Source organism: Streptopelia decaocto (assembly GCF_964273445.1).
Source record: "Streptopelia decaocto genome assembly, chromosome: 3".
Classification (NCBI taxonomy): Eukaryota; Metazoa; Chordata; class Aves; order Columbiformes; family Columbidae; genus Streptopelia; species Streptopelia decaocto.
The window spans coordinates 83,370,161-83,394,701 of NC_138656.1; the positions used below are offsets into that span (position 1 = coordinate 83,370,161).

The following is a 24,541-nucleotide window of genomic DNA, read 5'->3' on the forward strand; positions in this document are numbered from 1 at the left end:
ACACATGCATGTCTCTTAGATGCAGTGCAAGAGGTTCCCATTGCTAAACATTCTGGTTCTGAATAATCACACATTTGTAATTGCTGCTGTTATCAGCAGCCCTTCCCGGCCTATACCTGTGATTTTGCTTTTGCCTTATACAAAACACAAGGGTGCCAATGCAAAAATACAAAACAAAGGTGCTAATAATTTAAGGATTTTAGAAGACACAAAAAAACACAGCTACACAAAAAAGAACTAAATGGTGGTGATCAGTGTGTCAGATGGTGGGTCTTCATTTCAGCTACCTCAACACTGACTATGAGAGATTTAAGGAAAAATTTAGAAGAGGCTGGTGAAGCTTTATGGATGTCCAGAGGGGCATCTGTAATTTGAGCTCTAGCTTCTAACTGTCAGTTGATGCTTGTAAAAGACAGAATTTGAAACTTCAGTTTATCTGACTCAGGGTTATGGATTTTCACAAATGGTGAAATGGTCTTGCCTTCAGATACATTTGTTTTGTACAGAAAACCATCAGGAGTTAACAGAAAATGTAACCTTAACACACAAAAGGCTAGAAAACATTTTGAAACTGTCTTGTGGGATATAATGGGTAAACAAGATGGCCTTCTTCCAAGCCAGACAAAACACTGCAATAATTAAATATTTAAGATGGAGAGAGGATAAGCAGATTTAGAGATCTGTGAGTGGGAAAGAACAAATTCACTTCAGTAATATTATTCAAAAAGAAGCTGCAAGTTCTAAAAAAAATCCAAGCTTATTTACAACAATGGAATTACAGGGTCCAAAGAACAGGCAAGAGGATGGTTATCACCTATGAGGAAACAGTAAAGAATCCTTTTCAACCTTTTGGGCTTGAGATTACTGCAAAGTATGCCAGGCATCAGAGAATGGGGTTAAGATTTTAGTTTGGCTAGGAGACAAGCTTAAAGCAGAAAAGAAGATCTCAGATCATCCAAAGAGAGTAAATAATCTTGTCTCTGGTTATTCAAAGACAAAGTATAAAAGAGAAGAAGCTAAGATGACATCCACAGAAACTCCTCCTGAATGCTGAAGTGGGAATCATCTAAAGAAGTGATAACAGAGATTGGCCAACAACAAAACAACAACAGTCACAGAACAGCAGGACTGTGATAAGCAGTCTGTGATGAATGGCAGCAATGATTAGTAGATAAAACCAGACTACAGTATCAAGACAGAAAATAACAGGTCAGACAGTCCTCAAAGTTTTGTCACCTAAAAGCCTGACCAGATGTCCCAGCTCATTAGCTCCCCATAACCAATCCAGTTCCTGAACATCCTGAACATCCTGAACCAATCCTGTTCCTCCAACATCTCTTCATCTGTCTTCTGATTGCATTATCCAATGGGAACTAAAGCTCACACACTGTCTCTCCATGGTACTTTTTTAGACTCTAGACAACTAGACTAAAGTATAATAACTACTGTCTAGAATGCTGAAGTTAGATCACCTGAAACACCATCTTTGGGGAGAACATTTTTAGCTGAAAGGATAAAAGTCAGTCCAAGGAAGCGCTGAAGTAGAGAAGCAACCAACCAACTGCATGCAAAAGGAGCTCAATGCAACAGCTAGAATCCCCACATTCAAAGGTAATTCACAAAGGGCAAAAGAGAGACTGTTACAAAATGAGAAATAAGATGATCAAAAGCTTCTCTATTTTTTACTTTGTAAATACAAGGAAAAGAAGATGGACTCCAGAGAAACACTGGATTAAGAAACAGTGAATAACTTCCATATCCAAGCAAAGTGGAAAAGACGATTGTGAGTAGAAGGGAAAAGATCACATTTTATCATTTTCTTCTAAAAGATGGCAGCAAGATCCTATGCAGAAGCAGCAGAGACAAGAGGAAGTATGTGCAAAATAGAACAGAGTGTGAAAGTTAAAAGCCAAAAAAATAGACAGCCAGAATCCCAAGTATTTGAAGGAACTGTGTTGAAGGAGTTTTGTTAGAAAACTGTCAGAATTCCTGGATAAAAGAAAAAATTAAAAGAATGAATAATTATCTATTAAAGGAATTACTGCCATCACTGTATTTCTACCAGAAGCTCTCACAGTGGGAACCAAGACCAGAGGAAAAGCAGGAGGGAAATCAACAGATAAGAGTAAAGGGGGAGCAAAACAGAATCTGATGGCAGCATCAGCTTTGAGATAGAAGAGGCAGATGAATTCAGAGTGGAAGAAAGCAAATTAAACATAGGAGAAGAAAAAGGAGAAGGAAGATGGTCAAGAGGTATTAGAGATTACAGAACAGACAGTCCAGGAAAGCAAAATGACACTTTTGTGGGCAAGGGCTGATAGGTGATTGAATGCTGACAAGATTGAGGAGAGTCAGAGAAGGATTAAGAAGGAAAGGCTGTAGAAACTACAAATCAAGCATGTAATCCTTTCAAACGGATAAGGGTAAAGAACGCAGCACAGTGGCAATGTGTGAGAACCACTCAGTGTGGCAAAGGTACAGTTTGAAGAGTAGGTTTCCTTGTATATGTGAGCCCAGAAAGTTATCCTCCACCCACCACTGACATGGCTTTTCTATGCAATTTTACTGTCAGAGATATCAAACCTCACAAGCCCAGAGACTCTTGAACAGGCAGTTATGGTAACGGTGTTGCATCAGCTCCTTGTGCAACAGGACCAAGGTATTATTGGAATAAACGCAGCTATCAGGAAACAGTCACTTGCCATGATAAAACATGTTTAAAAGTCTTTAGTTGCAACACTGCAATTGCAGAGTTTTCTATTAAGAAAATCGGCTTAGATGACTTTTCCATTTTTAACATTGACTGGCAACCCAAGTGTAGGCTCTCCTGGAGTCCTGAGCTCACAATAACACAAAAAAATAGCTCAGTCTGTGTACAAACTGTTAGACAAAGGAGGCAGAGGGAAAAGCAGTAAAAGAAAATATGAAAGGCCTCAGCTGCTCATTTGGAACAGATTCTAATTTTCACAACAGAATAAAATGTAGGCCAACTAAAACTAATAATTTGGTTGATAATATCTAAAACAATCCTACTTTAAAAGACAAAACCCAACTGATATTCGCACACAGTAATCTCAGTGGTTTCAGCATAATTACTCAGGACATGAGAGACATTAGAACCTGGTTCAGTTTTGTGGAAAACGGTAGAAAGAAAAATGAAAACAGCAGTCAATTATACTTGCAAACAACCCTACAACTAGCTGCAAACAGGTAACAGCCTCTGCTTTAAGTTCTAGAGTAACCAGTGACTGATATTCTCCATGTGTACAGTGGTATTAAAACAAAATGGAAAATTAAAAAAATAAAAAAAAGAAAATCACCTTGCTAGTTGAAGAGATGACTCATACTCCTCTGTCTCCCACACTCGGTTTTCTAAACATGCACAGTGCAGCTCCCTGATCTGTTATGCAGAAGGTAAAGAAACAATGAAGTGTTTTACAAACAAAGTAATATGGAACTCTTACAACAAGCTTTTCAAAATAACATGTAATTGCTTTGGAGCTTGTTTTCCAGAGATGCAGAATGACTGCAAAAGGAATGAGAGCGTTTAGTATCTCACAGAACTAAGCTCCTAGTGTCGCTGGAATCTGTGTTAACTCTGCACCAGGTTTCAAACAACTAATACTTAGATGATGATAACTGCAGAGAACAGAGAGGAACTCCAATCAAATGCCCCAGCTAAAACATCTTTTTATTCTCAAATACTGGGAGAGTTCATGTTGATTTTGTAGTTAGGGACAGATCCTAACTGTGGAATATATTGAGAACCGACAGACAAGTGCACATGCACAGAATATATTGCTCTTCTAGTGGAAGAAGAAACTGGCTAGCATGAGAAGGTGGATCTGATGACATTAGAGCAATAAGCTATTAAGAGCCATTATCACTGTTCCCTTACTATCATTTTATTCTGTATATAAGATTGCTTAAACTCAGTCTCTTCATCTGAATTTGACCAGCGAGCTAATAGGCGGTAAAAAGAGTATACATTGTCTGCAATGCATACAGATAATTGCTGATGCAGGAAAGTCAATGTGTGGATTCTTTTGATGATCTGTGCATCTGCCTCCTCCTGGAAACTCCTTCCTGTTGACTGACAAGGTATCATCCATGCCCCTAAAGAAACCAAACGCCATTGCCCTCTGCCCATAGCAAGAAAGCATCTGTCTCCATTTTAAGAAATAGGAGGCAAAGCAGCAGAATAGTAAAAAAAAAAGAAAGAATAAATACTTATTCAGGTGTCATACTTTGAAACAAAAAAACCCTTCTCTTTCACTCAAATGGAGTAATGGTACATCACCTGCTTGCCCAAAGGATACTTGGGAAGAGAAGATGTGAAAACATGAAGACATCTCAGAACTGAAACATAATTTTCATGGTAAACATGCAAGTCCTCCAGCAACTTCTGTGTTATTTCCTATAGTGACAGAATAATTGTTTTACAAGTCATTCTGACATTCATTTATTTAAAATTCTCATAAAGTATTTAAAATTACTCTGAAGTTTTGACATTTTGGTGTGCTATGATTTAAATCACCAGTGTTAAAATAAGACCACTACGCAAAAAAGCTGCATTTCACAGTTCACTGCAATCACATTACATATTGTTAACTTTACTTTCCTCCTCCATCTCACTGGAGAATTGTTACTGATTAGCATTATTATTTTACTATTTTCAACTATATTTAGCCTTTAGATTGGGTACGTCATCTCACAAAAACAAGACTATTCACTACACCTTTAACAGGCAATGAGAAACTATATAGCTACTTCTACTCAAATAATTATTTGCATTTTTACATTACAAATCCCTTTAAAAGTTTATTTCTTATACTTTGAGTGTCTGCTGTTTGTATTAGTTAGGTATTATATTTTGCCAAATAACAGAGAGAAAAGGCATATTCTGTTTTAGAAGAGTTTGAGAACATTTTTAGAAGACTATGCAATCTTATTTCCATAAATATGTATCACCAAAGTAGATAATTTCTAATAATATTTGCCATGAAAACTTTCAGACAGAGTTGTAAGTAATTAGGATGTAAAATTGCTTTTAGAACTTATTATTCTAAACAGGTGGAACTCTTCCCACTATTATTAAAAGGAAGTGGTAGCAACATGGAATATAAATTGCAGCTGACAAAGGGGATTGCAGGTTTAGGTGCTAAGCTTGAACAGCAAGTTTACCTGGTCCTGAACAGGAACATTAAATTTATATGAAGTAGTACCATAGTGACTTTGTCCAAAGTTCAGAATGATATTGTAGATTAGTATGACATACAGAATAAAGAGGACATCATTAATGCAGCAGGAGGGCCTTTCTCCCCAAGCAGACTACACTGCCAGCTCGGCAATGCAATAATAGTCCTACCCCTATTGTAGAGATTAAAACAAGCATCTTAAACTTGTCAGAAGCGTCATTTGCATATAAGCACAAGAATTCCATCTTCTTTCCCAAACTTACAGGGTGAGGCTTGTGAAATAAGGTGTGTATTATTGAACATATAAAGTTTAAAACATATAAAGTTTTGACTGATGATTATTCAGCTTTCTAAGTAGCAGCCCATTATATGGTCTTTAAAATTTAAACAAAGAAAGAGAGTCTCAGCTGCTCTCTCCCTCCTCCTGTTTTTTTCAACAGAAGCATTTATGCACCTGCAGAATGAACTGCATCAGGGAAATCATTCTGCAGAAACAACCCAGTGAGAGAATTCCCATGTCTTGTCTTTCTTTTGGTCAGGTTACTTTAATTGGACTTTTTCTCTGATTACATTCATTGCACAGCCACACAAACAGTTGTGCTGGGAATAAAGCAAGGAAGACTGAAGACTAGAGATTATAAAATCACGTATAAATCATGTTTCACCTTAACTACTATAATTGCACTGCACTTGCAAACTTGCCCGCTACAAAACTCTCTTCTACCCATTATCTTTGTTCTTCACGCTTGAAAAGTCTTTACAGACCAGGAACCTCTGCCAGGATAAATTAATTGCCTTATCTCTAGTAGTACCATTTGCCTGACAGGTTAGTTATAGTTGAAATGAAGAGTTAGGAGAAACCCTTTACCCTGAGCGATGCTTCTACTGGGGGTGGTTCAGCTGGTGAAAATAACCAACAGCTCTTTTGTTGGTGTATTCCTAAAGGGCTCACAATAGTAGTAGCCTGACTTTAATCACTTGACAAACCTTCAGATAAACATGAAACATAAATTAAAGTTTTAATCCTGTACGACATCTAGCATGAATGTGTGCCTCAGAACCCAGACTGCCCTACTGAGTTCAATTAGAAACTACACAGAGGGTATGGAGGATTAAGAGCTTATGAAATAACCTCCAAGATTACTTACTCATGTTTGAAACACTTCACTGACTTTCCAAGGAAGTCAGTCTGAGTAAGCATTAAAAGACCAGGCCATAAATAAGCCTTGTAACCTTATTTTTAAGCAGTTATATTTCAAGACATAGCTAAAAATTGATGTTAGAAAAAGTTGTACAGCTTTGTGTAAAGGTGCACCTGGCAGCCCTAGAGATCTAGACTTTTGACCTGCCAATCCCAGTTCTCCATTACTGGACATGAAGCACAGTATATACTATATCAAAGATGTTATACAGAACTATACACCTTAGTCTTGTATGTCATTACACTCCACGAACTAATATATTGGGAAAGTTATATTTGCTCTTCAAAGACATTCTTAAAAACTTACCTTTAAGAAGTTGTCTGCTGTCAGCAGTAAAATCTGCTTCTCTGATACTTGATTTTCCACATACCTGATGGCAAGGAAAAACAAAAATCTAAAAATTATAATGGAAAGTATGATTAAAGTTTATGCTGCTATAATAATTTATTTGGAAAGACTCAAAAAGGGACAGTCAAATCCAGCAAATTGAAAGGCCACTCCAAAACCCTAGAGATTATGCTCCAAGTCAGCTTAACAAGTTCAAAAGTGATTCATGGTTGTCATAATAGCTTGTTTTTGTATTAAGAACAGGAGGAAAATATAAAGGTCAAGTGCTTACACATCACAGAGGCTGCACCCTTTAGGCCAGAAGATTAAGACTTCCTGAAATTATTTAGAACTTCCTTCCTTTTTATCCATTTACCTTTGCTATAGAAACATACGCACAAGTGATCCACAGTTTTCATAGAGTTACACTTACAGATTCCCTGCATCTTTGAAGCTGACTAAATACAAGATTGTCCAAAAATTTATTTCCCCCTTTACCTTCTAAAAGAGGGCAGCCTTCGAATGTTTTCACACTGATCATGTGATAAAGAATTCACTCTCTTCTTAGCGTCTACCAGTGGGCAACACAGAACACTAAGAGGCTGGGAATAGAAGTGTTCCACAATACAGAGCTGAAAAACAAAGCAAGAACCAGTGATGTTAATAAAATTAATCCACCCTGCTATATCTGCCTCTTAATGCTTTTTTTATTATTACAGGCCATTACAACAATGGTAGTAATGGTATTCCTTTAAAAAACCAAACCAAACCAAAACACAACATTACAGTTCATAAATATTCCGTAAGTCACTACAGGACACTGATAATTCAGAGTTAAATACAGTCACATAATTACCTTTTTTGCTGTATGCGCTATTCATTCTCAGTACCTCATCTTTCCCCTCTTACGTAAGATAACTACAGCTTGTCAAATATTTTCTATTCACTTACGTGAATTACTGCATTCTTTAGGTTACATATTTAGCTCCAATGCTCACAAACAACAAAGAAAATATTTAAAGATATGAAAAGCAACTGCTGTACACAAGCAAACCTGTCATGTCCTAATTTCAATTTCTGTTTCACGTATGCAAAACGACACTGCTAGGCTCTTACTATGCATATGTGCAAACACACTTTATCATGGATTTCAGCTGCACTAAATGTTTGTAGCATCAGGGCCTTGTACAATAGTAGCATATATTCATCGTTATGTATTCTTCAAAACAAAAACCCAATCCAACAGACTACCTCACTAAAAACTTTTAAAACATAAAAACTGTCAAAGAGGAAAGACACTTCCTGCCAGAAAAGTAAACATGACTCGACATAATGAGATGGTGGTGATCCCTTCTATCTATCACTTAGGAAATGTGATCTGAAATTGTTTCATCCTTGAATACTTTTAACACCCAAGGACACAGCCATATGCTGTCAGGGACAGGACTTCTATTTTCATATTGGGTCAGCAGGGAATCATTAAATCCTGGTGACTCTTTCAAGCAAGAGGATTTGAAACCTATGAAAGCCCACGCACGTCTGTCTGTAGGAAGAGGTACTACAGGCAGAATATTTCTCCTAGCCACGTGTAATCATTGAATCTTAGATATCGAAGAATCTGGGACACACTAAAGGTATAAAATGCTAAAAGGGCATGTTTTACTAATGGGTTCACGCATGGAACCAGGCAAGAAACAATTTCACAAATCTGCATGAAAACAGATTACAGGGACTATAAATTCTTCAGAGAACTCTTGTCTACAATCCACAGAATATACAAGGAGACTTAGACCCAGAATACATCTAGATACGAAGATCTATTTAAGCCAACAAAAATATAATTATCATGCTCTGTATGGACTACTTTTGGAAACCTTGAATTCTTCCACTTCGTCTCCTGAAAGGGTAGATGTTCCTGCATTGTTGCACAGCTGCTAGGAACACAAGCACTGCTGATTCTAAGGCAAGTAAGTGACCCTAAAGCTTCCATTTCCCTGAAGAGATAAGTCATGTGCATTCAGAAACTCTGTCAGAAGACTTCAAGTGGAAAGAGCCTGCTGTAGCCTATTCACACCATGACAAAGCAGAGGACAAGGACTTGGTACAGAGGATCAGAGCTGGAGAGTTCTGACAGCAGTGTTAGAATCTACAACCAAATCAACAGTAAAACACAGGTCTTTATACCCACTGAAACAGGTTACCCCTTAAAATGTAACCTTTAAATAAATTTTTTTGTGGCAGAATAAGCTTTTACATGCTTCTTCATACCCATCCTACAAGTTTTTCCTTAAAACCTTAGCAGCTAAGGTTTTAACTTTGAAACACCCATCTGTTCACAGATTCAAACTGTTTCCAAATAACATTTTTTCATCCAATTCAGTGACTGAAAGATTAGGACCGAAGAAATCTTTCATTGTTTTGCAATTATCCTTTGTTTTCACTATCATAATTTGAGTTCATGTTACCGTTGCATACCTGAAATCCTTTGATAAAATTCTGGACAGAAAAATCATGGTACAAGAATATGTTGATGAGAACCTGTAGAACTTTCTCACCCAGTTTAAAGGGAAACTGGGCTGTCAGAAGCAGCTAAGGGAGACAAAAAGGAAAAGTAACAATAGCAGAAATTCTTTCCTGAATTCAACTCAGCAAAATTAATATATACAATTTTATATAACTCTCAGTATGTGTTAGCATTCAAATGAGATACTAAATACACTAACAACTTCTAAACCCAATCTTTCTACTAAAATATCCAAGAAAAGATTGATTTTCAGTTTGTTTCACCACATTTTCACAAGGACCTTTTACTAGTATGCAATGTTTGAAGTTAGTTTTGCTTAACACTGGTTTTTAATCCTAAAATTAAGAACAGAACAGAGATTGCTGTAACAACCAGGGATACCACTACTTTCAGCACGTGTAACTGCTGATTTTGGAAATCCTGCACATAGCGACATACCAAGAATTACAAAGGCACAGTGTCTGTATGGCTTGATTGTCTGGATAACTCTGCTCATTTTTGATAGGAGGCAAAATTCAGGCTGAGCTGTATTTTTCTATGTTTAAAGCTACCTTTTTACCGGAACAAAGGAAAACTCAAAGCTCCACTTTAATGAAGGGGTGGGAATGTCAAAGTGTAATTGCCCAAGTACGTATGCACAGATGTCAATGCAAATGAAAGATGAAAGCAGGCGTGTGAGTGTGCCTCAGTGGGAGAATGAAGCCCTCAGTGTGAAGCTGCTCTTCAGCTATGTGTAGAAGGATCAAAAAATCCACAACTCTCAGCAGCAGATTCCATTTCAAAAGCTTCAGACAAACCTACTTTTAAAGGCCACATATGTACATTGTGCTTGAATACACACGCGCTCCTATTTAGAAAGGGAATTACCTTGTCAATTATAGTAGACAGGTGCTCCTTACAGGAAAGGGACTGGAAAAGCTCTATGCACAGCAGAGAGGAAACAGAGTGAGGAAGTAAACTGTGGATAATCATTGGAGATGTAGCGATTCCAAAAACCAGTACTAGTGGTAATTCATGGATATGCTGACTACATCATGCAGGAAGGGAGAGAAAAAAAACAGAGTAATTACATTACAGAAAATCATGAAACAAATGCTTTATGTTCCTACTACAGCAATGAGCTCAGATGAAGAAAGGGGTAAATTAAAAGATTTGTTGCCAGTAAACCAAAAGAGTTTTGATGTGGAGTAAAATGAAAGGAAGCTATTTAAAGGCCTAGAGTAGAAAAGCAAATTAAATTACATTTTAAGATACAAATTTCAGGAAGTGGCATAAAAAGCTTTTTCAGTTGGAGTATTGTATTGGTCCTGCCTTCCCCAACAGTTATATTCAAAGAGCTGAATCTTATGATTTTTTTTTTTCCCAAAGAAACAGAGGAAAAAAAGAACAAACATTAAACAGCTAACAACCTCAAGAAAGTTTTTAAAAAATTACACAATTTAATAAATTTAAAATAAATATGAAACCCCTCTAATGTTCTATGCTCCCATTACACTTAAAAACAAAGAATTCTAACTTCTTCATCTTCAGCCTTCCTCCTCTGATAATTTTTTAGTATATACTTTGAGAACTGATAACCAGGATGGAGTGCTGTATTCCTTGTGAACAGCACACGAATTATACAAAACACACAGTTTTCTGTATTATGTCATAATTATTTTCCATTTTTTTATTTGTTTCAAGGAGACACAAATTCTGCTAGCTTAAGACTTCTAGGTTAAGACAAAATTTATTCCTCTTCTCTGTTTTCATCACAGCAACTTTTTGACCTTGGTGTTTTAATTGTTATCCCACAATTATTTCATGTCTCTAACTACTCAAGAGTCAGAGACTTAAACATAAAACCAATGAATGTCATATATTACTGTTCACTGTTGATAATAAAAAGAACATCTGAAAGAAACTGAATCTTGTGATTAACAAATCAGGAGAATCTCTTGCATTTACCTACATCACTTTTATTCCTAAATATGTTTAAAACTGAAATGTAGAGAATAAACCCAACCTCTATAATATCCCAAAGATTTTTTCAAAATACTATGCAACTCCACCAAGTTTCTGTTTTACCCATCTTCTACCTTACTTCAATCAAGACAATCTTTAGTTATAAGATCATTTGATTCCCTAAACATTTTTCCTGAAGAGACACATAGTCTATTAAAAAAGGTGCATTTGCAAATAGCAGACTGACAGACTCAAACTGCATTTCATCTACAGTCCATATGCGCATAATTAGGTGTTTACCCTTGCCATGAAAAGCAAAATAAAACACAACACTTAATAAACAATTAAAACCTAATTTTCCCCTGCCTTACACCCTAATTATTTCCAGATAATTATTCATTTCTGATTTCACTTCTTGAAATGTTCCCTAGAGAACCCATCTGCCAGACCTGAAGAAGAAAAGTATTTTTATTGTGGGTCTCTCAGCAAGTGAAATTGCCTAGTTTAGAGGTAATGTGAGGTGTGCACGCTGCAGCTGAATTAATTGTACAACTGCAGCCCCAGTTCTGCTGCAACTGTAACTTCAACCTGAGGACTAAATGTAAGATGCTCCTTAGCAGGAGTTTTTCATTGGAATGCATGAGATGATATTAAGGAAGACAGGTTAAGGAAAGACAGAAGCACAGGAGCACCTGAAGTAGTCAGCTACTCATTACAGATCCTGGCCAATACTGAGAAATTCTTTGGGTAAGTCTTATATACTCCTATTAGGAAGCTAGTGACCTTTAAGCAGAATTATGTCAGTAGTAATAAAAAAATAGACTCTGAAAACAATTTTGTAAGTCTACAGAAGAAAGATCTAGGCATCTTAAAAATGGGTTTCACAATCACAAATTCTATAACAACTAGTACAAATAAATCCTCTTATGTTAAGAATTAAATCAGCCACCTAATATTTCAACCCATCTCTTAGACACTCTGGTTCAGAGACCCAAGATAGCTTTAGCACAATGCTGCAAAGCAGCAGCATCAATATTTGATTCCAACTCTCTACCGGCCTCATTGTTACACTTCGATACAGCTTCAAATAGAAAATGCGTAAAAGAGTAGAATACGTAAACTTCAGGTCACATTACCTGCTGATGACTATGAAGTCTTGAAGTACTTTTGTGGTGAAACTTTCCATGTCTTTGAATATAACTACAACTGGAGGAGATTGCCAGTGTCTAGAAGAAGTAGTTCTTTTTTTGCTCGGAGTTTCAGAACCTGTTTTCTTTAAAGTCGTTTGTTATGCATTAACGAACAGAAGACAGTAAAATAAAAAGATTGAATCACGTCTATGATATTATAATGCTTGAAAGTGACATGACTAACTTTTTGCTATAGTTACATTTATATATAATTATATTATTATAATCATATATTATTAACTCTTCTCTTCCTGGCACAGCATGAAGTACAAAGAATAAGCAAATTTTAAAAACCCACATTCCAACAAAGACAAGAACAGCTCCGTGGGAGCTTTTAAAATTCTGTTGCGATTGAAGGAGAAGATTTGAGCTGTGTACACAGATGTTGCCCATTTCCTATATCTTTATCCAGTAATACAAAGAGCATGTGCTCATTAAACTTTTGCTTAACACAATGCTCTGATGAAGTCATCATAAAATCAGTTCTAACTTTAATTCATGACAAAAACACCCTTAAAATTTCATTAGCATTATTAAATATAAAGATACAAACCCATTTTTAAAGTTATTTTCCTACTGCTTGTCAATGCAGCACGGGCTGCCAATGACACATTAGCACTAATAGTGTGCCTTTCCCTGGATGGCTGTTCTTTCATAAAGTTTTGCTTTAAATAAACAAAACATCTCAGCACTCCTGGGAGAACAGTATCTGGCATAAAGTTGATACTACATTTTAAGCTCCTAGTTCCCAATTAAACATAGGATAAAATAGTACTTTTTGCTTGGTTAACAGAACTCTGGCATTTATATGTCATCAAAAACTAACTCCACATTTGTTATCTATGTCACAGATTTATATTCAAATAGCCTTAATCTCAGTTATTTAGTAGGTACTAAATGAAGAGCTAACCTTTGGCATTTTTTCACTATAGCACAGGAATATGAGTTATTAAATCTCTTTCTTAAAAGCATCTACATGTCAGACATTTTTATAAACTGGTGATAAAATTAAAATCATACCTTTGTTATGTTTTGATACCAGCTGATAATAGAAGTCATTGAACAACGTATTCTATTCTGGGAAACCTGCATGTGGTCCTCATCTTCTAAAGAGTCCACATCTATATAGCAGTTCATCAGCTGCCCCATCAGCTTCTGCATCAGATTTTTTATGCCTTTACGTAACATTTTTAGACACACAGTAGAGAAATTTGGTTATTTGGTAACACCCCTTCAACTCATACTCTAAAAAATTACCCCAAGTTATCGCTTATTTTTCACTTTTCTAATTATTCTCCTTTTCTCTCCAGAATGCATACCTCATGCTCCAGAAAGCTTGAAAGTATTCATGATATGCATGTTGTTAATGCAATAAAAATTATCCTGTTAATTTGCCTAGATAGCAACAATTCAGGTTAAGAGGTTGGCCCTGCAACTTCCCTGAACTCCAGCCACAAGCTATTGGAGTGACCTAAAAATAAACCAGGTAGCCAATCCATAGATCTGGGGATGCTCCCATAAGTGATTTTGATCTTTTTACTGAAATTTAAAAGGAGCAAGGAGAGTGGGACAAAATTTTATTCTACCTACTCCCTCACTGTAATAATGTTACTGTAAGCATTTAAATAGTGGAATGCATCCATACACTGTCCAATTAAATAAGAGGAAAGCCAACCTACAATACCAACATGCAATACACTAAGCAGTATGTTCTTAACATTTATGCTACAACCAAGTAGTATTTCAATCTTCATTGTTTTAAACAGAACTGGATACCTCTTAAAATACCATAGGCATTACTGCTATGTTAACATAGGATTGAGCAAATCTTTAAAAAGTCTTCAAGATCCTTCCGTCACATTATTCTTACATTTGGGGGCAAAAGCTAGAATTTCTAGTTAATGGATAACTTATTCAGAAGCAGCAGCAAAGCTATTGCAGTATTTACCTGGGCAATCTTTGGCTTCCAGCAAGGCTATATAAGGTGTAATGTTATTCTGAAGGACTTCTGAGAGACTTCTAAAAGTCAAGTCATGATCTGTAACATTTACACCTAGGAAAAAAAAAAGACATATTTTAAGGGTATTTCTGCTGTAATTTGTGCCCACAATGACTGAATAATATACTACTGAACAGCAGCCAAAACCCAGAAGATAACCTCAAATACTCAAAGAAGGAATGAAAAGCATCGCATCAGATGAAAAAGTAACACAAGATTAGACATACATGTAAATGCTAGCTGATGAAATGGAAAAGGGAACCACTGAGAAGACCCCTTGTATAATTTGGTTTCTGCTTTCAAAGAAAGATTTCTCAAGGGTGCAAACCTGCAAGGACTAGGAACTAGGATTGGTTTTCCAGCTTTCTTGCTACTCATATGCTCAGAAGCCATCCACAGTCATCTAAGGCCAGCAGACAAGAAGATGAAATTCACCTTCTCTAGAAGAGCAGTACATATACCTGAGATATGGATCTCACATGGCTTATGTAAGGATCAAAAATTACTACAAGTTAGTATGAAATACAGTCTGAATTTACTATGAACTACTCAATATTTACTGCCTTTGTTAAAATCTTTAGTCAATTAGGAAAAAAAAAAAGCCCCTCCAAAAGGCAATTCACATCTTCTTCCACCGACATATTCAAAGCAGGAGCTTCTCACTTCCTATAGCTCCAAAGGTAGACTACCTTCAGGCTCTGTTAGTGTTCGCACAGCAAATTTGAAGCACAGGCCTGATTTCAGGTTCTCTAAAATGATCTTCTGAAAATGCGTCAGGTTGCCTTGAACCAGGTTTAGGAGTATAGTTACAACTCTTCGAAAGAAAGCAGGGTAAGAAAAAAAAGAAAAAAAACACAGACTTCAGAACATCACCAACTTCAGTAATAAGATCTTCAGCTATTTTCTTCACCCTCTGCTTTTTCCAAGATAATGACACTGCTTTCCTACATGTAAAGATGCACTGCAAGAACATGTATCAGAAATTCAGAAGCTGTATAATTCCATAGTTAGCCATAGAAACCACCAAGCATGTTGGTGGCAGAAACAATTCCGAATCAAAGCATCTCTAGTGCATCAGGAAAAACAACCCCAAATCCCTATCAGCTGCCTATGGCTGACCTTCAGGGAAGGAGTTACCTTACTGCACTATTATGCACAAACAGGAAAGAGGTCTTATCCTGCTTCCTTCTTCCAGACCAATTTCTTCTGTTAACATTTCTGAAGCTGACATTACTCACAGTAGTCGCTCAAAGTCAGCAACGTGTTTTTCTTTGATCTCTGTGTCAGTTTTAAGCAGATGTACATAACAAAATACATAGTGAAAAAATTACCTAAGACAAGAGCTGCTGTAGGGATTTCTCTGGACTTCATCTGACAAGTCCATTCTGTTGTCTTCTCTTGGAACTGAGAATGAGACCGCCTCAAAAAACTCACTAAGTTATCAAATAACTGCTTATTCAAGTCTTCTTGTATTTGCTGTAAACAAACACAGAGAGATTTTATTTATAAAACTGTGGACACATTATAATATCTTCCTTTTCCTACCCCCTTCCTGCATAATTTTAAATGCTTAAAACCCCAGGGTGATATTTTAAGTAACACTGAGTTTTGCTGTGAACTATAAACATGCTAATTTATTCACCATGTGGCAAACACAGACATTTCCCACCTTGGAACTTCTGGTCAAATGCCTCAATTATAATTTGGAAAGCAAATGAGTTTAACTCTGTTGTCATACCACAGGCTTTAAAGACGGAGGAAAGGAAAAAACCCACAACATACTGACAAAGTGTAAGTGATACAGGAAGAATAAAAGAATATAATTAGCTCTGGAAGAATGTTCATGAAAATTTCTATCACTTCCTCTTGACTTACAAAACACCTATAAACATTTTTCTGATGGATCTAAATGAGAGCAAACATTCAGCTCCTCCAAATCTAATTCAGGATAAAAGGGGAAAAAAATAAAGGAAAGCATTAAGTATTTTTAATAGGAAAAAATACTACATCACATGACTGACATTTTACTAAACTGCCTTTTGCCCTTCAGGATGATTTTCATACAAGAATATGTATATGTAGGAATATATGGAAAGGGGAGAGAAAGCAGGGAGAGATAAAACTTTTAAAGGCAGCAGCATTTAGTGGCAGCATTTTGTATTTCTTTTATTATGTATGTGCCTTTGAAAAATTGGTCTCTAATCCAAGATATGCCTTCTGCCAGAACTGACTAAAAAACCCCATACTCCAAAGTTCAGGATATCAACACATATACTCTAGAATATAACTGTTAGAAATAAGGTTAAACCCCTACCCCAAATAGAAGAATCATCAAGATTTATTAGCAACAAGAAGTGACACACACAGAGCAGTGAACTTGATTTTAAACAAAGTGGCCAAGGCTGTCTCTAGCAGCACTGATGAGGCAGCTGTCAAAGGAGTTAAGGTCACATCTGGAGATTGCATGCAATTCCTGCTCAAAAACCTGAGCTCCATTCCCGTTATACAGAAAAGCTCCTGTTGCTCTCCTGAACAACTGATAAAACTGTACACAAAATAATCTTACTCTTTTCACCCTCTGTTTATTAAAAAAAATATTCTTTGGCCTTTTTGATGTTCATTGTGTACCTCTGAGCTCCCAGCTGATAAATTCTATGGCAACTCAGAAGAAACTCTAACACAGTATTTTAAAAAGAAGAATTTACACCATCAGCTTTATAACAGCATGGTAACAGTTCCTGTATTATTACATGTCCCGTAACAATCCTCTGAGCTTCTGCTTTAGAATCCATCAGACTTAAAGCTTCTTCTGGTCATTACTGTACCTCTTTTCACTAAGCTGCCCTTAAAACAACCAGAATCCTTACTTTGCATGGTTACAGCATATATTATTTATTCCAGCGTGCACTTGTGAAGATGGAACTCAGTCTGCCACAGTACTACACATTTACTTAGGGTTCCTTAAATTCCATTAACCTTTTCTTGTGAAAACAATGTAGTTACTGGCATTATTTTTGTAGCATTCCAAAAAGTACACTAGGCTGGTCTGCATCTCAAGTGAGCAGCTCGTTTACTTGCATGACACTGCTTACTCTGGAAAAGTCATACACACTGGAAGTCCAGTCCCTGCTACAACACTAGCTTTGGTCATGAGTATTGGCTGCATGGTCTGAAAACCATTATCTGCACATTAGAGGTAAAATTACCGCATTACAGCCCTGCACTGAGCCTTTTTGTTTCTAACCTGGCTCCTGGTAGTGCAACCAGAATTCCTGACCTTACAGGAAGGGAATGTTTCTGAAAGTCCAGGATAAGATGTATCATAATAAGAACATTAGCAAGGCCACTGCTGACAGCAGCAGTCAAATCTGGGATACCTTGCAATATTGAAACAAAAATGGTCCAAAATTCACCTTCCAAAAATGAAGGACAGTTGCTGCAGTACTTTTGCCAGCTTTTATGTTGTGAGAAGCCTGTAAGAATGTCACAGAATCACAGACTGTTAGGGATTGGAAGGGACCTCGAAAGATCATCACCAAATGACAGAAGGTGCTGCCACAATTGCAGCACAGTTTATGATAAACACAGAAAGGCCAAGAGTGCTCTGCAACAAAGTACTTGGAGGTCAAATCCTCTTCACTCTTCAACACCTTGAGTAGATACCAGAAAACTGGGAAAACACCAGCACAACCACATGGCCTGCCAAGAAATTCTCAGGTAGCCCTACCCTGGCAAAAGCTTTGGAGAACATCCTGCTACACTCCCTTGGCACACTACCAGAACTACTAGAATATAAGTCCAAACTAGCAAGCTACGTACTTTCCAGGTATTCTCCCATGGATCAGGTTTACTACACCAGGGTTTGAAAGTATGTAAGAAATAAAATCCTGACTGGATAAAGCCCTCACCTGCCTGATCTGACCTCACAGACAATGCTGCTTTGAACAGGAGTTCTGACTTTCTGAGGTCCCCTCCAACCTGAATTATTACACAATTTTATACGTACAAACAATTATCAGCTTCAAGGTTGCCAACAGTGGGATAAAGGATAGTAATTCAGAACTCAGCAGAAAAAAAAAAGAGACATCCCAGAAGCTGGATAAAGGAAAATGTATAGCAGCAAAAGTAGCTGTAGGTAGTCTGCCCTTGGGCAAATCAAACTCTAAGGCAAGGCCCACATCAGTTTGTCAATCTAGCAAGAACTGCCTTCCATCAGGAGGAAGAAGAACAGAAGAAAGTATTGGGCAAACTCCTAGCAGCCTCAGAGAAAACAAGGGCAGGAGAACAGGACAGAATGATGATTTTCCAGGAGGCAATGGCTGTGTGTTTCCGAGTGGCTATGGAAAGCTTTCGCCATGATGGGCTGTGCCTGCTGCAGAGCACTAGGAAACAAAACAAAACAAAAAAAAACAAAACAAAGCAAAGCACTTCTTCAACCTGAAAATCCTACAGCCACTGCTGGTGATGTAGAAGCATTGTCTCAACAGCCTTGACAACACTCTGCCAAAGAACGAAGATCCAATAAAAGGTTTTCCAGAAGTAGCTACAGAATGTCACCTTTCCTGTAGTCCACTGTGCAGCTGACATGGCAGCTTCTGGTGCAGCTGACAACATTACTGGCAGTGCTGGTAGCCAACCCATCAAACTGAAGCAGTTGGCAGGAAGATACCAAATGTATCTCCACTGACTTCTGTGCATTCTCGATAATCAGTGCCGTGATGTAGTGCACTGCTTTGCACAGCCTGGCTAGTTATGGTTTGAAAAGGGTGCTGACTAGTCAAAGTGAGCTGTATCATGGAATGGTAGAAAAAGAATCGGAGGAATGTATGAGTTTAGCCCAGGGGTCCAGATTGTAAGCTACATCCAGCTGGCTTCTACTGTACATCCCAAAACAAACTTTGGAAAAAAATTCTCATAATGTCTAGAGCAAAACAGCAGGCAGAGGAATATGGAATACTTGCCCAGAATCCTTGACACTGAATAGGGGAGGAAATCCCTGCTGTACGGAAGCAATTATTCACACTATAGTACAAGCCAGCTGGCTATAGGGACATCACAAGAGCAGGCCATCTAACACACAACAATTAGGCGGCCATAGTTCATACGAAATTAACTCTGATCCTTACCAGACAACCCCATTGACACTGGTTGTACTAATTCAATGGACTACACTTTCAGCTGTGTCATTCAGCATTTGACGTCCATGCAGTTGTATTCACATAAATCTGCTGTGAATCTTGGGCTGCTATGAACTCTGTAACGCTGAGGTCAGGAGCAGCCTAAAATTCTCAGAGGACTGGCAAGCACAGAACTGAAGTGAAGGTAGAAAACAGCAGTATGCCAGCAATTAATAAAAAGGAAAATTAGTAAGAAGAGAAGCCTATTAGCAGCACCCTGAAGAATCAAAAGCATGTAGTTCTGTGATTAGAAGTAATGTGCAATTGATAGATTTATTATTACTATTTTATATTCTGGACAAGGATTCCAGTCCCAGTTAATATTTCTGGCCCTTTTATTGCTTTAATTAATTGTCCCTTTAAGCCTGTAAAAAATACCTCCAGAAACAAAGAAGTAAGCAGTGTTGTTATAAATATAAAACACTGCTTTAGTATTAGGTGCAATACTCACCTCTGTTTCCGATTTGATCTGATTCCATAAAGACTGACAAGTAACAAACCGCAAATCAGTATCCTCTAAAGCATTGTTCCTTTCTCTGAAATAATTAACTAGAAAGACAGAAAGCAAAGGCAAGCACAAATAAGAATATCAAAACATTTTTGTTCACAAGAAAAGGAAGCACCCAACTGAAACAAGAACATCTTAATATATGTATATATCTGAGGGAGATTACTTTTATCTTAACCAATTAATTAACTGCTGATATCTGGCAGAATAAATGAGGAAACAAGCAGAATCTATTTCCCAAGTATGCAGGCAAAAGGTAAAGAACTGGCTTCCATCTCAAGTCCCAGATAAGCTAAAGGCTAAATAAGAGCAAACAGTCTTTATTATTATAATTTAAAAAAAAAAAAAAAATCTTTCCCTTGCTTCAGAAAGTTTAGTGAGTCTCTTTTACCTATTAAATATTCAATCATCTTTGGTATTACAGTCAGCTACGAACCATAAAGGCTTGGATTAATAGATACAAGAAAATCCTTTCTGTTCCCTAGGGAAGATACAGCTAACATCGATTTCCTGAAAATAATAAGGCATACTAGGAAAGGACTGTCAGGTTACATAAAACACAGATTTATTCCTTTAAAATACATTTAAGCGACACAACTATGCCAGCAAAACTTTTAAGTGCAAACCAGGCCTACACTTCTGGCTCACCTCTCAATTGCCTCTACTTCCGTACATGCTCTTTATGAAAAAAGAGAATAAAGAGTCCTTTTGGTAAGAAAGTATCTTGGCACATTTTCTGAACGCATCTGGTTTCCCAGGTGCTGTTCTGCCTCACACATGTGAACACAAACTCCTCACCAGCTTCCAACTAAGAAGGAAAGACAGGGCTGGAAGTAAAACAGGAGATTGAATAGAAACTAGTGTAACTGAATGACATTTTCCTCTTTGTTTTTCCTCCCACATTCACACAGTCAACATTTCCCTAAGAAAAAAGAGAAAAAAAAAAAAAAGGCACAGGCTTGGAACCATCCTGCTCCCAGCATACATTTAGCAAGCCTGGTATAGCTTTAAGGCTTCACTGACACCACCTGGAAGAACACAAAGACTGAAGTAAACAGCCTGTTAACTGTTGCTACAAAGTAACATTAAACATAACAACTGATTTTTTCTAAAAGTATGCATATAGAAAAATTAATTTGCTAGCCGTTAATATCCGTTTGGTTGCCATTGAATGTAGCATCAGCAGTGGTCTGATCCACTTGATGAGCACATTTAATATCCCAAAGCATTAAAAACACACGAAACACCTCTGTAAATGATGAACAAAAGGCATCCCTTATCCTCCATTTTCATTGTCTCCCCTAAGCTAACACGTCATTTGTATCCCTATGAAAAAAATCACTTAAAATATATAAACCATTCTGATTACACAGGTTTTAGGCTTTTAGTTAAAGAAAACCCAGCCACTATATTACTGGTCATATACCAAGGCATGATATTTTTTTTATACTACCAAAACTCAAACTAGAGGGTACAAATGTGCACAAAAGGCCTTTTGTGAGGTGCAACAGTATTATCAACTACTTTCACAACTGAAACTTCACACTTGACAGGCTTGGGCTTCTGAACTGGACAGAAGCACAAAGTACTGTCTATTGAGAACACCACTCTAACAACAGCTGTTAGCAGCCAAACCAGCTCATCTCTGCCGCACTTTTAAGGGCAGTTCAGTCACATTTGTTTTTCTGTCTCAAAGTGTTTGCTAATTAGAACAACATGTTTAGTAGTACTTATCCAAAAACTACTAATCTTGCAGAAACAAACACAAAATATCCAGTAAGGGGTAGATTAAAGTGTGGTTTAAATGCATAGGTCTTGGTTGTTGGTTCATTTACCTTGCAATGACGGACTGGATTCTATTTCCCTGACTCTCATTCCCAGAGCTACAGATGGGGCAGCTCTCACAGAAAAAAATAATTTGGGATTAATTTTAAAGCAGGTATTACAGTGAGCCTCTCTCGTAATGCATGAGACTGTGGTGATTTCCACAAAAATGTGGTCTTATTACTTTCCCCCCACTTTTTTTTTTAATACAAACTGTCACACCTTTTGACAGCTCTGGTGATGCCAAAAAAGTTTAACCTGGGCAGAAAAATAGTAAGTTTCCTAACCAAGTCTCAAACAGCAACTATTTAAGCAGCATTATTTGTGGCTCGAGTAAGAGTCAGTTCCGTTCAGTCTTCCTCAAATGACAAGGGACCTGTATACACACCTGACAGGGTAGAGAAAATACATGTAACAAATACTAGTACACAGAGGCCATGGGATCTTCGCAAATAGTTTTTTATTTCTTCTTTTCCTCAAGAAAGTTAGGCAAACTACCCAGAATATGATTAGATTTATGAATGGGTTATCATTTTTGACTCCCATAGCTAAAAGTGGCTCATTCAGACTCTTCAGATAAATAGTTTGTCAGCCAGTAGCATGGAAAAAAGGAGTTATTTTGTGAAAAAAAAATAATTGCAAAGACAAAGATCATATGCAGTCTTGATTGCTGGAGATTAAAAAAAAACATTTACACTACCCAACCATTTGCTGGGGTTCCTCCAAAGAAATGAGTTTTCAGCAATACCAACGAGCAACAGAAATCCTCACGCAGCTATAACAGAACTCAGTCAGATGTGGTGAATCTTCCAGGATTAACCCTTCTCAAGCACAGAAACGTATAAAAATGCACTAACCTGTTTTCTGAGACAACTTTCTCTTCTTGGGACTTGGCTTAAAAACAAAGCAGCCCTAGAGAAAAACAAAAAATAGAATCTTAAACATGAGCATCAATCTGACTAGCTCCTGAGGCCACTTTATTCTCTTTCAATTTCAGTGCTCCATTAAATAATTTGGACTGAATTGCCAACACCTTGAGGATATCAATTTGCATGTTGTCCCTTTATATTCCTGTTTCAAGCTGGAAAACTAGTGGAAGCAGTATCCCAGTGTATTTGGGAGCAATGTCTTCAACTTTCCATTACGTTCTTTAATTCAACCGCCAACTACAACAGCAGCAGATTCTTTCTCTCATAATGGGTTTAGAATTAATAGGAAGTGATTCCCTGGGGACAGATCAATAGTTTTCTTTGTATAGTTTCAGTTAAAAACAAAAGAAAAAGCAAGAGGCTTCAATGCACAGAAAAGGTGATCCAAACTAATGCAAGGAGTATTAAGTCACTTACAAAAGGCAATGCATGCCCTAGCTACAGAGGACAAATGCATCCCAACTTGAAAAAGCAAAGATTGTTAGAAGCAGAATGACAAATGGCTTGGAAAAGGCTCAGATAAATAAGAACCATGGCTCCAAGCAAGTCCTCCAGATAAAAGTGATGTCCCAGTTAAATGAGCTTAATCAGAAAGGAAATAAAACACACGTATTAGGCCTTAAGTTCTAGAAGACTTTCATTTTCCTCTAGAAAATCTGACATTTTTTCCCCCATCCTCTCAAACAAAAACTCATCTCTTTTGAAGAGTTATAATAATTTCCTATATATCAGAGATCATATGTATTCCCCAACTTTCACTGTGAGGTTCTTGTGCTACAGCAAGGGAGAAGGAAACGCACAAGTGTTCAAATAGATAAACAGAGTGATTCAATCCTGTGTGTTTCTCAATGGAGATGCTTACACAGGCAAAGATTACTGAACTCAACTTAGGATAGTTCAGCTGCTAGCGTAAGAACGATCTAGTGAAAATGAAACTCCAGAGGTATGTTCAATTTTGATCACAGGCACTAGTCTGTTTGTTGGGTGACTATGGACATATTTCCTTTCTTATACAAATAAGAAATTGCAGTAAAACACAAATAACAATATTGGCCTCCTCTGAAAAACAGCCTTATGAACTGGAGATGCCTTCAGGTATTTCCCATTTTACATGTATATTAGCAACCATTTAAAACTGGCTGGACAAAAGCTGTAGTTATTGTACAGATCCTAAACACTTTGGAACAATTCCACTAGAAAAAGTTACACTACGGCCTTATTTATGCTGTAGTACACATGTGTCAGAAAAATAATGCACAAGACCGCAACTGGAATCAGCCAGAATAACTATCAATCATATATACATACATACATATATATATATATATAAAAGAAGAAACAACATATGCTTAATCTAAGAAAAAACACAAATATTATTTAATACTTCATAAATATTGGATTTCCCTACACCACTGAATGTATTAGGGACCAGAATATAAAATGACAAAAAGTATTACACATAAGAGACAGGAGGAAAGAGGGGGGATGATATTTCACTACCTAACTACTTAATGACAACTGCCATTTTGAAAGGGACATCTACTTGTTTTGGATTAAGTTTTAACTTTGTTTGGAAGTAATTCCATTTACTGCTGAAAGTAATAACCTGCACAGAAACTTCCACAGCAAAGGATCCAGCTGCACTTTGCAATTCAGTGAAAAACAATATAAGGGACAGCAGTCTTATGATAATAAAATGCATCCCTTCCTGCTGTGAAC

General features: G+C 37.1%; 1 protein-coding gene across 3 annotated transcripts in view; it reads right to left on the minus strand.

Moving 5' to 3' along the window:
* ORC3 (origin recognition complex subunit 3) overlaps positions 1-24,541 on the minus strand; it is a 37,569-nt gene that overhangs the window by 11,497 nt on the left and 1,531 nt on the right. For 2 of the 3 annotated variants that reach the window (XM_082048535.1, XM_082048534.1), the window contains exons 2-13: positions 22,751-22,805; positions 20,013-20,110; positions 15,716-15,860; positions 14,334-14,438; positions 13,406-13,560; positions 12,332-12,468; positions 10,119-10,278; positions 9,203-9,316; positions 7,226-7,359; positions 6,707-6,770; positions 4,301-4,417; positions 3,321-3,400 (exon numbers count right to left, since the gene is read on the minus strand). In XM_082048535.1, coding sequence (XP_081904661.1) covers positions 3,321-3,400; positions 4,301-4,417; positions 6,707-6,770; positions 7,226-7,359; positions 9,203-9,316; positions 10,119-10,278; positions 12,332-12,468; positions 13,406-13,560; positions 14,334-14,438; positions 15,716-15,860; positions 20,013-20,110; positions 22,751-22,805 — 1,364 coding nt within the window. Of the gene's footprint in view, positions 1-3,320; positions 3,401-4,300; positions 4,418-6,706; positions 6,771-7,225; positions 7,360-9,202; positions 9,317-10,118; positions 10,279-12,331; positions 12,469-13,405; positions 13,561-14,333; positions 14,439-15,715; positions 15,861-20,012; positions 20,111-22,582; positions 22,636-22,750; positions 22,806-24,541 lie in introns of those variants that run through there. The other variant, XM_082048536.1, reaches the window with a different exon arrangement.